Here is a 17,623-nt window from a genome sequence, read left to right on the forward strand (position 1 = left end):
CAATATGACTTTTTTTATTATTGAATTGTATATTATTACTGAATTATTTCATTTATTACATATTATTATATTTATTATTTTTATGTAATAATAATTGATAATATTTTTCAATGTATTTTAACTTTTTTAAGAGTAAGTAAACCTCCAAACTATTTTTAAAATAAAAGTATTTGGGTATGAAGTAGTGTTGTTGATTGATTCATTTTTGACAGTTTAGTTAAAGTATTTTAGTGTAGAGTATTTTTGTAAGGGTGACTGCCCTCTATGAGTTGAAACCATTCCAATACAATCAAATGTTGCTATTGCCTAAGAATGGTGGTTTGTGAAGTTTTCTAAAACCTATCAAAGGCATTTTGTTTCCAATACTTTTCATCTATAACCTATCAAAGGCATTTTGTTTCCAATACTTTTCATCTATAACCTATCAAAGGCATTTTGTTCCCAATACTTTTCATCTATAACCTATCAAAGGCATTTTGTTTCCAATACTTTTCATCCAAAACCTATCAAAGGCATTTTGTTCCCAATGCTTTTCATCCATTTTGTTTTCATATTTTGATAGATGTTTCACTGTGCTTTTCCTGTGAGATATTGATTGTTCCAAGTCCAGGCTTTAGGGTTTGTCACCAGCAGAGTCACGCTGTCTGCTCACTGTCCAGTCAAGGTGTTAGAAAGGGTGGATACACGGTCAGCGGGAGATTGATGATTTCAGGAAGTGTGACCGATTACAAGTCCTGAAATGAGAAGTGGGGAAGAGGAGAAAAAGGGTGAGTCGGGGCTCAATGTAGAAGGAGAAGGGTGAACAGACAGAAAAGGAGGACAGGGGAAAGTTGGAGGGATGGGGCAGCTGTGAGCGAGAGTAACGGTGAAAGATGGCGGAAATAACCAAGGTTGAAAGACGAGGAGAAATGAGAGAGACGTCAAAAAGAAAAGGTGTGGACGGGCACGGAGTAAGATAGATGGGACAGGGAGACGATAAAGAAGCTTTGGTTGAAAAAAAAAACAAGGATGAGGATGGCGATAAGAGCATGAAAGACAGAGAACAGAGAAGTGAAAGGCTGACAGGATGATATGGGTATTTTGGGAGGTGAGAGCGAATAAAGCATGGAAATCTGGGCTGAAATGAATTCCTGCACATTCCTGGAGAGCATTACCATAAAGGCATGGCAATCAGTCAAAGCTGCATCCAAAGGCAGTCACTTTTTAATATGTGCTCCCAGTCTGCAGGGAATTCACATTGTACTGAGCGCAATGTGCAAATCCAGCGTGGAGATGTTTGTTTTTAATATGATCCCGTGACTTAACACATTTGTTCTTTGGGATCGAAACGCTTCGTGCATGTAATAAAACAAATCCTCATATTTGACTGAAGTACATCTCACTGTGACTCCTGTTGCTAAACAATCAATGATGTCATGAAAAAAAGCTGTGTGCACAGCTTCCAAACGTCTATAAACTAAAGCCTTGACAACAATGCTAAGTAAGGAATATCTCTGGAATTTTGGGAGATGAATGTATTTTCCCAGTTTGCCTGGATAAGATTTATATCATTGTCAGATCGATGGGTTAAATATGGAGTAATATCCCGGGAAACTTAAGCAGGATTTATGGTCTGTCAGAACTGAATAGTGGATAGTCTCTGGGAGCACAGGGAACACACACGCACGCACACGCACTCAATGTCACATAGATGACGTTGCTCATTTCACAGATCCTCTTACACTAATTTATAATTACAAACATTTGTTTATTTCAATTTTATCTCCCTATATTTACTTCTTTTTTCAGGTTTTATTGTTTTTTTTGGGGGCAAATTTTAAATCACTCACTTTAATCATGTGTCTTTGAAAGTCAGTATCACCCATAATTCTTTCCGTTATGAGGAGTCTTTTTCCAGGTCGCAGACCCTCAGGCATTTCTATTAACCTCATGTTTGTTTTAGGACTCTGATGTGATACATGTGTTGGGATAATTAATAATGGAGTGTTTTTTTTAATTTAACATGAAACACAATAAATCAAAAGTTAATTCACAGAAAATAAACATGTATTTTGGTTTTAAATTTAGTTTATTAACGCACTCTTGTTTATGTTTTTGTTATGGCCCACTTTCACCTTCGAAACATAAACCGCTCTGCAGTCACTGAGTGATACATGCTTTCATGTCATCGTCTCTAAAACATCAGAAAATTCTCCAATAACACAAGTAAAATTTGCTTGAATTGTTTCTAGTTGCTTTTGGGAAAAAAGTTGGTTAGAGGAGTTGAAAAGTCACCAGATTTAGTAACAAAGAGCTCCCCAGTTGTACGCGTTCACGAGGATGGCCGTGGTTTTGAAACTGGGAGGGGAGGGGGAGCTTGGTGGTTTCCATTCCAGTCTCACATATTCTACATACTGCAGCTTTAACACTACAAAGAAGTTTATATTTTATATTTTTGCGTCACCAGCTGTAGAAAGCTTTACCCAAAAAACAACACAAAAGAAAGCGTTATGAAATATGAAAGGTAGGGCAGTGTTACATGCACCACCGATAAATATTCAACTTAATATTCACATATATGGGTATATGCATGCATACACATCAGTGTAGTACCTGGATCACAGTTAGATCTTTATGAAATACTTCTACTGATTTTAAAATCCATTCACAAACTTTTCCCTGAATATTCTCTCCGACCTCCACATCTGCGCCCTCAGATCCTCCTCCTGCCTTGTTGCCATTCAGCTGATCTGGTCATTCCCCTCTGACCCCAGCAACACAGACTCTCTTCCTTACTTCAAATCCACTCTCAAAACACATGCATTCACAGTGGCATACTGACTTTAAACAAACTGGCACTCTCCACTTTTCCTCTTCTTATCATTTTAATTTATTACCACTGCCATCGAGGTCTGTTAGCAGGATTATGTCACATTAACAAAGCAAGAGGCTTGAGTTATGTATAAATACAAACGTCTTTCACATTAGTCATTTACATACAGGTATCAAAATGAATTAAAATAATTCTATATACAGATTACAGTTCAAATTCAACACTGTTTTTTGGTCTTCACAGTTTTGGAGTTGGTGCAGCCCTTTAAAGTGATGAAGTATGAGGGTACAAGTGATTGGATTACTATAGATTTAGGTTTCTGGTTGGAGAATTTAGAGCAGTGTATATTATATTTTGCCGATAGTAAGATCAGGTTTATCACAAAAAGATTTATAGGAGGGGATTGTGTCAAAAGTACGTAACAGATTTTGATAACATTTTAACCAAAGCTAGACCTTACGCCATGGAAGATTCTATGAAACGTTTAGAAGGGATCTGGGTCAATATACTGATTTTGGATGAGTTTCAATGTTTTATATCTTATCTTTGGCAAAAGGACTGTAATTCCTGGGCTATAAAGCACACTGTTTTATTGGCCGCATTACAATAATTTGGTAATTTTTAAAGAAATATCAAAACAAACACTGCAGGATAACATAGGCCGCACTCTATTGACTAATGAGGGTGCCTTTCAGACAACTCGGCCAATCAGAACGGGCAGGTAGGCGGGCTGCTGTGCTCAAGTTAGGTTTCACGGGAATGTCCGTGTTTCAACTGATAAGTTCCCTTTAGTACATGAAATCACCTCCTCACTGCCCCCACGTCTACATATCAGTCCCTTTACATCTTTTTATGGTCACTTTTTACTGGAACCAGACTGATACGCCGCTTTGTCGGCTCTTCTTACCGTGAACTACCGTGGAGCGATCACAGCGAATCGTACTCTGAGTCAGAATACGGACGCGATCGCTTCTGAACAAATCCAACGTGGTGATTTGGCAACTTCACGCTGTTATGCTACTGTTACAAACTGGCTGACTTTTACTGTAGACGGAGCAGAGATACAGTGCGAGCAAGAACGATGTTAACAATTTCATTGTTCCACCTGGTCTAATGTGACGGAGCTCAATTTTGTGGCGGCATGAAGCTTATAAAACCAGGAAAAATCCACAATTTAGCCACGTCATTGTTTAAGCCGCAGGGTTCAAAGCGTGAGAAAAAAGTAGCGGCTTATAGTCTGGAAATTATGGTAAAAAAATGATATCAGTTTCTAATTGACTGATCTTTATGTAATTTGACTCAGTTACGTTGGGTTGGGTCTTTCATTAACTCACAGAGTTTCATCTGGATCAGATCCAGTTTGCCCATTTTATTGTATTCTTTTAAAAACATGGGAGTGCTTATGAATTTAGCTACAGTATGGTTAATAATGGTGATATACAGTACATTTTTTCCAGGCCTTTAAAGTGTGAATGATCATTTTATCATGATGACTGACAATATCTGGCAAAGAGAAGATTTGGCATTTGGCAGATGTTTGCGTTTTCCGAGTGCTTCTGTTTTCTGTGAGGTTTGCTTGAGTGCCATGAAAGGTGCTGCTAAATGCAATGTATTATCACTGACCAATGGGAAAAGTGAACCATTTTCCAGAAAGAGCCAAACACATATTAATGTTTAAGTATATGTTGTTACTGTAAATATGCCTTAGTTTAGCTTCCGTAGGGTTACAGTGGAGATCATCCTGTGGAAAGTCATGCAGTTAGAAGACCTGAAAAACATTCCAACTCAGTTACTATTCCTAATTTCTTCCAGCAGAAACTCAATTTGGTACATTAATACACAAGCCTGTCGTCATGGAGAAAGAAAACTCTTGTCGAGTTCATGAACCTTGGGCTGACGCATGTTTCTGAGATGATTTATTAAAAAAAAAAAAAAAAATGTTCTTAATATAAAACTGAAACACATTGTTTTGTTTCCTTTCCATGCAGAATGGAGTCCACGGAGAAATGTGAAGTAGTTATACAGCATTTTAATGGAAAATACCTGAAAACCCCACCAGGCATTCCAGGTGAGTGTCCCCGCTTTGAATTACTTTCACATTAACCCTCGTTCTATTCTCTCGTGGAAAAAGGAAATAATCACCTTTGCAATGAGAAACCTCTTTTCAAATTCAATCACGGTAATTTTCCATCTCAGATGTGCTGGACAGCTTTGATAGATTATGTACACTGTGCTTTCTGACACCTGAAGCTCACTGCAGCTGCAGGGCAAAAAAAAAAGCTGATGGTCGCATTTGTTTCTTCCTCTTTTTGTCTTTCTCTGTCACCGTCTTCTTTCTCTCCCTCCCTGGCGATGCTCTTGCTGCAAAGCCGGAAGTTCTCGGGCAGGAGAAAGCCCTCTTAATATTCACACTCATGCCTCTGTGCTGCTCTTTGCAATCTACTTAAGAGCTTGCACTCTCCCTTTATTCCTGCTCTGCTCTTGCTCACTTTTGCGGTGTCCTTTCTCCTTCGCTATCGTGCGTTTTCCTTCAGTCACCCCAGACAGGCGGCCAAGGAGAAAAAAAAACCGGCTGGTGGAAAAATAAGGAGTGAATGAATAAATGTCTCAAAGAAAGGACAAGGAACCAGACTGGGCTTCAACAAGTACTAGCTAAGATTTTTTGTTTTGGTTGTTTGCACAATATGCATCGTAAATCTGAAAGTTAGCAGAGAAAACAATGTCAGAGCTTTTTCTCAAAGGTAAGAGGGCCCTCAGGAGGTGTGGGAAGGACGGTGTGTGTAGATATTAAAGACAGTGTCAGATGGGAAATCCAGGATGAAGAAAGAATGCAACTCAAGCACTTTGGGAGCCAGGTGCTGCAGAGTTCAGGCTCCTGCATCCTGGCAGGAACGCGCTGCATGGTTCAGTACGAACGCTGGAGTTCTCTTTCACCGCCGTGTCAATTTTATTAACAACACACACGCTTCCCAACCAACAGCACAGAAAAGTGAGCTGTAAATTGCTCTCCGCTATCACGTAATATCTCACACAGACTGGATTCAGAATCTCCAGATGTGCTCCGGCACCGCATAGCCAGCAGCCATTAAAGGCAAGGTGAGTGGTTATATTGGAGTTGAGCCGTAATAGGAAACCTTTAGAGCTGTAATATCAGGCTGACCTTCCCCTTTAAGGGTCCATCTCGCCACTGCTCCAGCTTTATTATTGTTAATGGATTGTTCAGGCTGTGCCAAGCATGGAGATTTACTGCCCCGTGATGGAGGAAATCCTACTGTGGAAGCAGAAAGTTTAAGTTCATAAGATCTACTCTTGTTTGCCTCTGACGGCTCCGTAAAATCTTTGCCTTCACTGCTTTACATGCAGTGTTGCAAACCCCAATCAGCTCAATCAAACTGTCAGTGGTGTAAAGAATACTGATATATCCTGTTCAACCAGGACTTTCAACAATGGACTCAAAAAATGGCTAAAATCAAAACAAAACTGTTCACATTAATAATTTTACCAGGTTTCTCGTTTGCCCATGTTGCCTCTGTTCTGTAACTAATGACTGCATATAACTTTTGATATTGCTTTTCTTTTTGTTAAGTTTTGTACAGTGCATATTTACTCCTTACTTTTTCATTATTTCTGTTACTTTTAACCCTTTTAAAAGCCTCGTGTGGACAGGTGTTATAAATTAGTACTCAAGTACTAAAAGTTAGTAGTCATTTTCACCCCCCACGTTTATTATCGGTAATAAGTCTTGCCACGGATTCCTTGCATACAGTAAACGTCTCATGTTTATACTTAAAAAGGAAGAAATGGAATCTTGCACAAAAGCATGTGTATAAAATAAAAGGTTTGCCAAGAGGTTTTTTAGATAAATAACACCAATGATTTCAATTTAAAATAGAACAAAATCTCAGGCTCTAGGTATTAGGGGTGTCCTGATCCGATATTGATATCCGATATCGATCCGATATCAGCCAGAAAACGAATATCGGATTTTATCGGACTACATCTAAAATCTCCGATATATATTATATTATATTCATTCAGTTGTAGAATAATGTAGATGTTATGTTGAAGGTTCAAATGTAACCAATTGGTTAATAATAAATAGGTCGGTTTTTCTCATACTTACTGTTGCTGACTATTGTTCTCTGTTTGATTAACATCACTTGATCAAGTCTTTTCTAACATTCAACAAAATAAGTAATAAAAGTATGTAAGATTTGTGCTGATATCGTATCGGATCAATATCGGCCAACACGCAAGGCTGCAATATTGGTATCGCATCGGAAGTGAAAAAGTTGTATCGGGACATCCCTACTAAGTATAGTTACATTTATGAACGAATGAATTAAGAAAATAACCGGCATTCAATGCTGTTTTGGTGCAGTGCATTACGTTTAATCTGATTGGTCGGCTATGATGTGATGCATTTGATTGTTGTCTGGTCATTTCATTTTTTGTAGTTTAACAATGTCTGTTGATAATCATAAATAATAGTTTATTCACTAACGTGGGGTGTAGAAATGTTAATTACATTTCTTCTTTTAAAACGTACTTAAAGGTGCAGTCTGTAACTCTTCTAAAAGTGACTTTTTGTCATATTAGCTAAATCTATCATTATGTAAGGACAGCTTTACTTGAAACTAGTAGTTTGTGTGAAAAAAAACAGGCTCATTGAGATTGCCAGAATGCACCGCGACCGAGCAAAAAGAACCAATCAGAGCCAGGATTGTGTTTGATGGGCTGTCTGACAGCTGTTGCTACAGGCCCCGCCCTTTTCCCTGAGCTAGAGTGCCGTCTTTTTTACAGTGTATGGTCTGGAGGAGTAGAAGATGGAATTAGCGACTTTTCTGCTTGAAAGGCAATTACTGCTGCTTGATTTACATTATGTCTGATTTGTAATTGTTACACTAGAACTCTGTAGTGCACGTGTTGTTAATGTGTGCACAGCAGCCTCCGTGTGGCTGCTGTAAGTGACACTGTGTTGTTGCTGCTGCTGCTGTGGTGTGTGCACATTGAGAGAGAGAAGCGCTGCAGTAATATGCTTTTAACAGAGCATGTTATATTACTGTGATGTTGTTGTCAGACTAACTTTAGCTTGTTAGCTCCTCTGAGGGAGGGACTTTGAAAAGTTTGGTGGCAGGGCAAGAGAGCAGCAGGGAGGGAGGGGGGAGAGAGGGATTTGAGAGTTGCGGACTGAACCTTTAACAACAAGTCACTTTACTGATTTAGAACCCATAAAAGCAACTCAAGTACAGTATTGTGAGTACTTGTAATTTGTTACTTTTACCTCTGCAAACTAGGTATGAATTCAGTCTCATTTTTTGGTAAGTGGAGGGCTTATGTCGGCCCTACATGGGGGACTTGTTCACAAGCGAGGAGAAGAGTAATTGTGAGATCAGCAGCATGCTGCAGTAATCCACGTGCTGCACAGACCACTGTAGTAAAGGTGAAGGGGAACTTAGTCTTATGACAGCTTTCTGTTTATTGATTGATCTACATCCCCAGCAACTCTTCCTGTCTTGACTTTAAGGGTCACGGTGGAGAGAATGAGTTCCCAGATCCAAGCTGTAGCAATTACCTTCCCTCACTGTGACCCTGCAATCTGAGAACATACTGAGCAGTTCAGGCATGTGAGCTTAACGCACAGCCACTGCTCCATGACGGTGTGTGGAGCCAGGGAAGGTGGGTGGGGCATCCAGAGGGGTTATTATTCTTACCTCTGCTATTGGAGGTAATATTTCCACCAGCGTTTGTTTATTGCTTTTTTTGTCACGATCACGTCTAAAGTACTCAATGGATTTTGACAAAATTTGAGCTAAAAATAGGCGTCACGTCATGAAAGATTTAATTAAATTAGATTTTTTTTTTTTTTCCTCAAATAGCAAGAGAACATTTCAATACTTTATTCTAACATAATATTGTAATGTGAAAAATAAGAACATGTGATGTAAATGTGGTTTTCTTCTTCCCCAAATCCACATGTCTCAAATTTATGGCCCGGGGGCCAAATCCGGCCCTTTGTAGCATCCAATTCGACCCACAGGAGAAAGTCAGGGGCTCACAGTTTACCTGGTGCTTATATTGTATGATTGCAGTCATTCTTAATGTGTAAAAATTGGGGAAAAAAACAAAAAATTCTTACAAAATTTTGACATTTTCCTCGAATTTTAACATATTTCCTTTAATTAAACTAATTAAAATGTAGGAAATGTAAAGTGAAATCCTGTTGAGACTGATATCTGTCACTTATTGCTTGGATATGGTCAGTTTCTTGCATTTTTTGTGTTTTATGTAAATGTAGAAATGCAAACTGGGGCACAATAATGTTGCAATTTCTTGTTTACCTGCATAAAATCTGTGGCCCACTTGAAATCAAACTATTTCGTATTTGGCCTGTGAACTAAAATGAGTTTGACACCTATTCTGACAACTTGCAGTGGCATTTTGCATACTGAAATCTATTTCAGTATCACAAAAAGCTTCCAACAGCTTTAGATGTACTTTAAATGGATCATCTGAGTACAAAAACCAGAAACACTTCACTTGAAGTTTTATACATAAGGCTGACACTACACTGTCATTAGCATGAATAAAGGCTGTCATTGAGTGTTGTTGCCTAAATTATGACACCTTTGGAGCTATGTTGGTATTTTTATCCCCATCACAAAGTGTGGGAGGGGGATATAGGTTTGAGCTCCGTCCATCCGTCCGAGTTAAAGTTGACAGCTTTTCTCAGAAACTGTTGATGATAGGATAACCAAATTTGGTGTGTAGCGTCAGGGTATCAATACCTTGATGGAGTTCGAAAATGAGAAGCGTGGAATTATTTTTTCCCCCCAAGGGGCCCCAAAAGAAAAAAACAAAAAACAAAAGTCGATTTCTCATTGATTTGCGAGTCAAATATTACGGTTGGTGGTACCGAATCATTGGCACATACCAATATATAAAAGGGGCCCATTACCCCGTACATGTTCGTTTGCCCCATTTTTCAAATGCTAGTTGTTAGCTGTTTTCTTTAGATTGGAATGCAGTTTGGTTTGAATAATCTATGAATGAATATGATGAGACGCTCTGAGCCTGTTTTTTTAAAATGGGGCCTGGGGGCCCACACCCCATTTCTTGTCATTTCAAAATTTATTGTAACATAGTCGTGTGATATATTGTTTTAAAGGTAATTCAACGTAGATTACGATTATGTCTCGCACAATTCAATTAGGGGCCTCCCCCCTTTTTTTTGGTAATTTCCATTAAAGTTGTTTTCTCATTTAGTTGTGAGTCAAATATTGCAACAGTTGGTGGTCCCGAATCATTGACACATACCAATATATGAATGGGGCCCATTACCAGGGGCCCTATACTACTCCATTAATGTTTGTTGTATTGGGCTGTAATTTCACATTGATATTCTATGAGCGTATGTCAACACCCTCTAGGGGACCTTTTTAAAAGGTAATTCAAAGGTAATTTGACGTAGATTTCGATTTTACGTCACACGATTTCATTTGATTTACTCGGTGGAACCGAGTCATTTCACTGAATTCTCGGTAACGTGGTACGTGTTATTCGGCGCGGGCCACGGGCCCAGTCGTAGTTCATCAGAACTTGTTTTACTCTGTTCGAGGTATCTTCAATGGGGACAGCTTTTTTTAGAAACCGTTTAAGATAGTTAGTAATTTGATATTCTGATGCGATAATATTTTCTTATGTATACATCTAAGATGAGAACCAGTCTGGCAGGGGATGTTGATGACTGTCTTCTTGTTTGGGTTAGATGGAGTGGGGTTAGGTAGGGTTAGGGTAACAAATGACACTTAATGACAGCCTTTATGACACCCTATTCATGCATGACAGGTGTTATGTCATAATAATGACAGCATAGTGTGAGCCTTATGTATAAAACCTAGTGTTACCCAAAATATAATCAAAGTGCTCCCATTTTTGTTTCCTTAGTGTGGAAAGTCTTTAGGAAACGCTGATGTTCTCAGGTTGATGCTTCGTCTGTTGCTAAACTGATATTTGTGGACGTTGTTGTGTTGTCACACTCAGATGTCTCAGTGTGGGAGCCTCAAAGGATTTTTACTTCTTTTTTTGTTGCAGCAAACAGCTTCTGTGTGTGTGTGCGTGTGTATAAGATAGTGGTTTGCATGTAACTTTGCAAATTATATGATAATCTGTTTTGGAATTCTTCAATTAAATTGGATTCAAATTTAAAATGCATGCATACTGCGTGCTGACAGTGCCCGCGCATGTGTGTGTGTGTGTGTGCGTGCCATGTTGGTGGTATTTCCCCAGAGCCCTTTGCTATGCAGGGCAGCTTCTTCATCCATTGCATTTTGACAGCTCGGCGGCACCACCCTGGGGGTCTCTCACTACAAACAGCACAGCAGGAGTGTGTGTGTGTGTATGTATGAACATTCTCATGTGCGCGTGTGTAACAACCATGACTTCTTTGCGGTTTGAGCCCTGACTCACACAGACAAACCAACGTCTTAAACACAAATCTGTTTATGCATCACTACCGTTGACCTGATGATACAACATCCATGTACTACTAATGATTTTTTTTTCTTCTTTCCACCATTTCACTTTCGAGCACACACAATTCACACAGAAAGTTCTCACATACACGAGATGTGCACGTTTGTACGCCCTAATCTCTGCTCTCCAATCCTCTCCCTCCATATCTGACAAGCTTCTGCATTTTACAGTTTAGCCACTCGATCATACTGTGACATGTTTTTTTTTTTTTGTGCCTGCATTGCTGCGTGTGTGCGTTTCCACCTCGGTGGGGGGGTCCAATGGGAACTGGCCTTGTTATCGCTACCCTCTGCTACTCAGGTGTGTCTTCATAACCTTGCTGTCCTGAACTGTGCAGGAAGTGCACAGACAAAGTCAGATGTTGGGCTATTTGTTGACTTTATATGACCGTGTGAAACCACGCTTGATGCAGACATCATAGAAAATGACCCAATTGCAGGAATGCTAACAGATGGCGGCTAATTGTGCTAAAGGCAGTCTCCATTCACTTCCTTTTTACATTTTAATGTAATAAAGCCAAACTTCCATGTGATTATGGGAGAGATTTAGTTGATACACAGCGTGGAGTGATGATAGCAGATGGCAGATAATGATACTCAACAGCTCCCTCTTTTCGTGCGACTTTAATGAAATCATATTAAATTTCCTATTAGTAACAATTACGGGTTTTGTTTTTTTTTCTTAACTCTATCTCGGGTGTGCATTTAATGATGATCATTTTCCTCTGTTTTTGAAATGATAAATTAATTGCACCTCAGTGTATATTAGTAAAAGATTTAGTTATAACAGTGGTTCTTGAACTTTTTTGGCTCAAGTACCCCCTTTTTTCTTATTTCTGAATCCAAGTACCCCCTTTGTCCGACTACAACATTTTGCCAAAACTATTTAAAAACAACTATAGAGCATAGTGATGGAATGAATTAATATCATTTTGTAAATAAGTGGAAAGAAACCTATTTAGTGCGGTGGTTCACAACCCTTTTTTTGGCTCGTGACCTTATTTTAATATCAAGAATTTCTGACGACCCCAAAGACATTTTTTTTGCTACAATTAGTTTTTGATCATGTTTGAGGTCATATATATATACTGTATATATATATATATATATATATATTTTTTTTTTTTACAAAACAATTTTGTGTTGTTTTACAACTAGGATAATAATTAGGGCTGTCCCGATCTGATATCTTATATCCCGATCTGATATCGATATTGGATATCAGTCCGATATCAGCTTGAAAACAAATATAGGATATCGGATTCAAATTTCCAAATTTCCGATTTTTATTACATTTTTTTTCTTTCCCTAATTCCTTTTTTATTTATTTTATTCAATTGTAGAATACTGTAGATATTATGTTGAAGGTTAAAATGTATGTAATCAATTGGTTAATAATAAATGGGTCAGTTTTTTCATACCTGCTGTTGCTGACTATTGTTCTCTGTAACATCACTTGATCAAAGCCTTTCTTAACATTCCACACTACAAAATAAGTATTTTTTATTTTTTTTATTAAAAAGAGAGAGAAAAAAGTAATAAAAGTATGTATGATTTGTGCTGATATCGGATCAATATAGGTATTATTAGGTATCCCTAATAATGATTTAAAAATTTCAAAAATCTATTAAATTTTTTCCAAAATTTCAGGCCACCCCATATGGGGTCACAACCCCAAGATTGAAAAATAATGCTGTAGTGGCTCCTGAATAGATTTATTGCTATAGTTTTTATCATTTCTGTTCATATCAAGACTGACACTGTATTTGTTAATTTCTCTCTCTCTCTCTCTAGTACCCCCTGTAGTGCCATTGCGTGTCGCCATTTGAGAAACACTGAATTATAACATGGAAGAGGATTTAAATTGATTTAAAACGATTCCAGAGGAAAGAAGAGTGAGCCAAAACTACACGTATTTTGAAAAAGTCACAGCACAATGCACATATATTCGCCTGCTTTGCTGCATGAAGAGAAGGCTAGACCTTGAGAATATTTAAATACCCAATGGCTGCAGGGAAGAGACTTCAAACCCAAGCTTCATTCATGACAAATAGTCACCCATGGTTTAAAATCAGCAAAATCTGCAAGTTTGCAACAAGACGAGAGCTGAAAGTCCTAGAATAGCATGAATCACTTTGATAGTGATTAAAAAGAGAGATTTAAAAAAAAAAAACGAACTAATTGATGTTAATTATTGACAGTATTAGCTGTATGGGTCATGTTTATTTGCTAAGGACTGGTTGATATGAGGGACGTGTTGCAGTTGTCCTACAGACCAGTCACAGGGGTTTGCTGCTGCCCACGTCTGATTGTGATTCAGAGAGAAGGACATGATCGATAGCCCTGATGGAGCACTACAGCTGTTTAGCAATTCTGTGCAATGCGGCACCGGCCCACCCTGTCGTGGTGGTTGGCTGTGACTCTATATACGTGGGCACACAAATTACAAAGTCACAAGCATGTTCCACACATGAATACGGATTAAAAGGTATGTGGAAAATAATTTAAAATTTGAATTTTTGAATTTGAATTTTACGTAACCAAACACTTAAACATCAAATACTGTTTCTATGGGAGCAGAAATAGCTACAAAGAGCAATCGTGACATGACTACAACACCATATGCTAACTCTGATCACAAATAAAGGGATACAATTCTGAATGTTTGAAGGCTAAAAGTTAATATAAATGAGTTCAAAGACATTTCTTACACATCTCAGTAACAAAGCCTATCATCTAAAGTGCATTAATACAATGGGTGTGTGTTGCTTTAATTAGGGCCCAAATGGGATTTGTATTTTATTTTGGCAGTCTTCAGAAACACAAAACAAATCATTCAATTGTCTAATTCTTCAGCTATTTGTGTGTGTGTGTGTGTGTGTGTGTGTGTGTGTGTGTTTTTTTTTTTTTTACTTATATTACTATTTATACAATCTACATTCAATATATATACTGCACAAGTATACATTTCATACATGCACATTAAATGTAGTTTTTTCTTTTCTCTTCTACATTGTATTATACTATTTTTATTGTAAAGTGACCTTGGGTAATAATAATAATAATAATTATTATTATTATTATTATTATTATTATTATTATTATTATTATTATTATTATGTATACATAGATAGACACATGAATGCACATATACATACATGAATGTACATGACATGTTCCTAATATTGATATTATACTATTTCATATCTACGGCACAAATGTAATCAATTAAATTTAGTTTGGCAATATATGAATTAATAAAAACCTTTTATTATGTTTATTAAGTATTCATTTATTTTATACCAGTATATACATACCTGTATTATATATTATTACTATCCTAGGTGAAATTGTTGGTCCTCTTTCTTATATTTACTGAAGATATATACACTATATATATATATATATATATATATATATATATATATATATAAAGATGGGGTTTCATAATGATTATTTTTAGTTAATAATGATAATCAAAATAATGATGATGGAAATGATCTTGATTAGAACATGAATTGAAAATATAAGAGTCAGTCTTGGTTCCAAACAAGGAGGGAGATGACCAGAAATGATAAAAAAAAAAACTATAGCAATAAATCTATGCAGAAGGCACTAAATACTGTTAACAAAATTAGATTCTTTCAAATGTGTGTTAACGCTAATTTGTTCCATTGTTACGCTTTTTTTCAAATTATTCTGAGCAAAATATAGTCTGACAACGGGGGTACTTGGATTCATAAATAAGAGAAAGGGTGTTTGTTTTAAACTAACCACGCTGACTTGGTTTCCTCCCTCAGAGAAAAGATCAGCTTCAAAGTTTGAGGTATAGAATAAAAAGTTATTTTCATCTGTAGTGGATTGTGGATTTACTCATGGAAGTTATGAAATGTGACTACAACAATAAACTACTCAGAAGTGAGTCCAACAGGGACCATTATGATTTACACTGCAGACCCTGAGCACTGGGAGAGTCAATGAAGGCGCCGATGATAAAAAAAAAAAAAGAAAAAAGAAAAAGTGATTTAATCCACTGGTTCCACTGAGCCTCGCTGATTAAAGCCCTTCATCCCACAATGCATTAAACAGCTTAGAGATGACACCCTGTGGCAAATGCAACCCAAACCCCAGATACGTTAGATATTGTTTGGTTTGAACAGGTGTGGTATCTCATGTACCTGCTATGTACCTACTATTCTTTATGTAATTTAATCCTAAACAAAGTCTGGAATTGGATGATATCTATCTGACTTACTGTATGTGCAACACCACCTCAACTTTTTCAGTTTTACCTGTTCTGTACATGCATCATTGCACTGATGCCAAATACTTGTACATTGTTACAAGAACTGTTAATTATGGTAATTTATGTGCAAGTATTTAATCAAATCCATCAAAGCAACAAAGTTCTGCAACTACATACTGTATGAGGAGTTTGTATTTTCTCCATAAAGATTAAGAACAGGGACATTTGCTACTAGGGACAGGCCATATGACAAAGAAAGCTCAGTTATAAAGACTATTATACAGTATGTAACCATTACTAGTAGGAATTAGAGGCGTTTTAGAAGCTGCGTCTATGCAATAAGAATCACTTTAAACTAACCTTGTAGAGGTTGACATGTTTGTTCAACTGTGACGTCTCAATTACTCAAGGAAGTGATCCATTCACGTAACTTTATCGCAACAAAATATCAACAAAACGGGTAAAAAATTAAAACTTTATTGAAAATGGTCCTTCAAAATTAAGAAATGTGCCGTCACATACTTTAGAACAGGAATAATTAAGATCCTTGAGCACAAAGAAAATGTTTTTTTTTTTTTCTATTTTTGATGCTCAATATTTAGCAACGGCTGTTCTTGCACCCCCTGTCATGATGTCACTTCCCCCAGTTTCAAAACAACTGATAGTGGCATTAGTATCCAAGTCTGATATCTAGTGCATCCACTGTAATGTTCCTGGTCCTCTTAGGAATAACGTCAAAACATCCAAGGAATGGAATGACACGTAACCAAGCACTAAAACGTCAGATTGAAATACTGTTTCTATGGCAGCAGAAATCAAAAGAGCAATCCTGACACAAACACAACGCGATATGTTAACTCGCCCTATTGATCTTGTAAGGATTATTATTATTATTATTATTATTATTATGACGCTTTACTTGAATTTTTGAGGCCCTTCCCGGGGTTACAATTTCGTTAAATTTGTGTAAAATTGAACATGTAGTTTTTTTTTAATGTAATTTCAGGACTCGTTAGCGCCATCTAGAGTTTGTAACTTTCCACTGGTTTGAACTAGCTGGATGGCATTTGATAGGTATATGCATTGGACCTGACTAGTAAAAAGGTAATTTGGACCTACAACCTAAATTCTACAGAAAGTCTGTAATTCAAATTTGGCACTTTTTTATAAATTTATGGCCAAACCACACCGTCTTTAATTAAATCGCACAATCTGGCTCCACCACACTAGCACTTACACGGTGCAGAGTGTGCAGGCAGTTTTGTTTTGTCATTTATACCTAAACTGGGGTAACAGTGTTTAAGCAGCTCTGCCTTAATGTCCCAGTGTCTTCTGAAGAGCCCCATTCAGGCAGAGTTCATGGGGTCTACTGCTTAGCGAGCACCCATTAAAAACAAACACTGAAGATGAAAAGACAACCCTGAACCCCAAGTGCTGGCAACCCTCAGAGCCACTATTTGCAGAACATGGGGCTTGTGCCACTGAGGCTGTTTTAGGAGAAAAAAACGCGTTTGGCATCCTCACCACGGCAACCATGCCAGCCTCGCAGAGACAGCCCACAGCATTAAAATGTCCCTTGCTGAATTAAAGCACCCAAATCACTTGGTAAGCAGCAAAAAGCCCTTCTGAAACTGTCAGTCATACTCCAGTAATCTATGTTAATTTCTGCCATCCCTCCCACATTCCCCTGGCTAATAACTGGCCTGTCGGCGGGCCCGATGCTCTCCCCTATGGCGTGGAGATTTAATGTGCAGCCAAGTACGGTTGGCTGTCAGCACGCCTCAGACATAGCTTTTCCAAAGCTCCCAAGATGCATCTGTGTGTCATGTGCATTTGTAGATCTACCAAGTGTTAATAGCTAATGTTTTCCTTTCTCTTTTCTGACAGGAAAACAAAAAGGTCAAACCCATTAAGTATTGATGATTCATTTACCGCCGCTGTCACCGAGCTCATCTTCACCGTATTTCTGTGTCTGTTTGTGACCGTCGATGGCTTTCAGACAGCTTTTCAATCTCCCTGCCACTAATAATC

At 37.7% G+C, this 17,623-nt stretch overlaps 1 protein-coding gene across 6 annotated transcripts in view; it reads left to right on the forward strand.

Annotated features, from left to right (window-relative positions):
- Positions 1 to 17,623, forward strand: part of rbms3 (RNA binding motif, single stranded interacting protein) — a 365,750-nt gene that overhangs the window by 254,469 nt on the left and 93,658 nt on the right. For all 6 annotated transcript variants that reach the window (XM_028460582.1, XM_028460581.1, XM_028460583.1 and 3 more), the window contains one exon: positions 4,801 to 4,880. In XM_028460582.1, the coding sequence (XP_028316383.1) occupies positions 4,801 to 4,880 (80 nt within the window). The remainder of the gene's footprint in view (positions 1 to 4,800; positions 4,881 to 17,623) is intronic.

The sequence above is a fragment of the Gouania willdenowi genome, chromosome 11 (assembly GCF_900634775.1).
Source record: "Gouania willdenowi chromosome 11, fGouWil2.1, whole genome shotgun sequence".
NCBI classification, from domain to species: Eukaryota; Metazoa; Chordata; class Actinopteri; order Blenniiformes; family Gobiesocidae; genus Gouania; species Gouania willdenowi.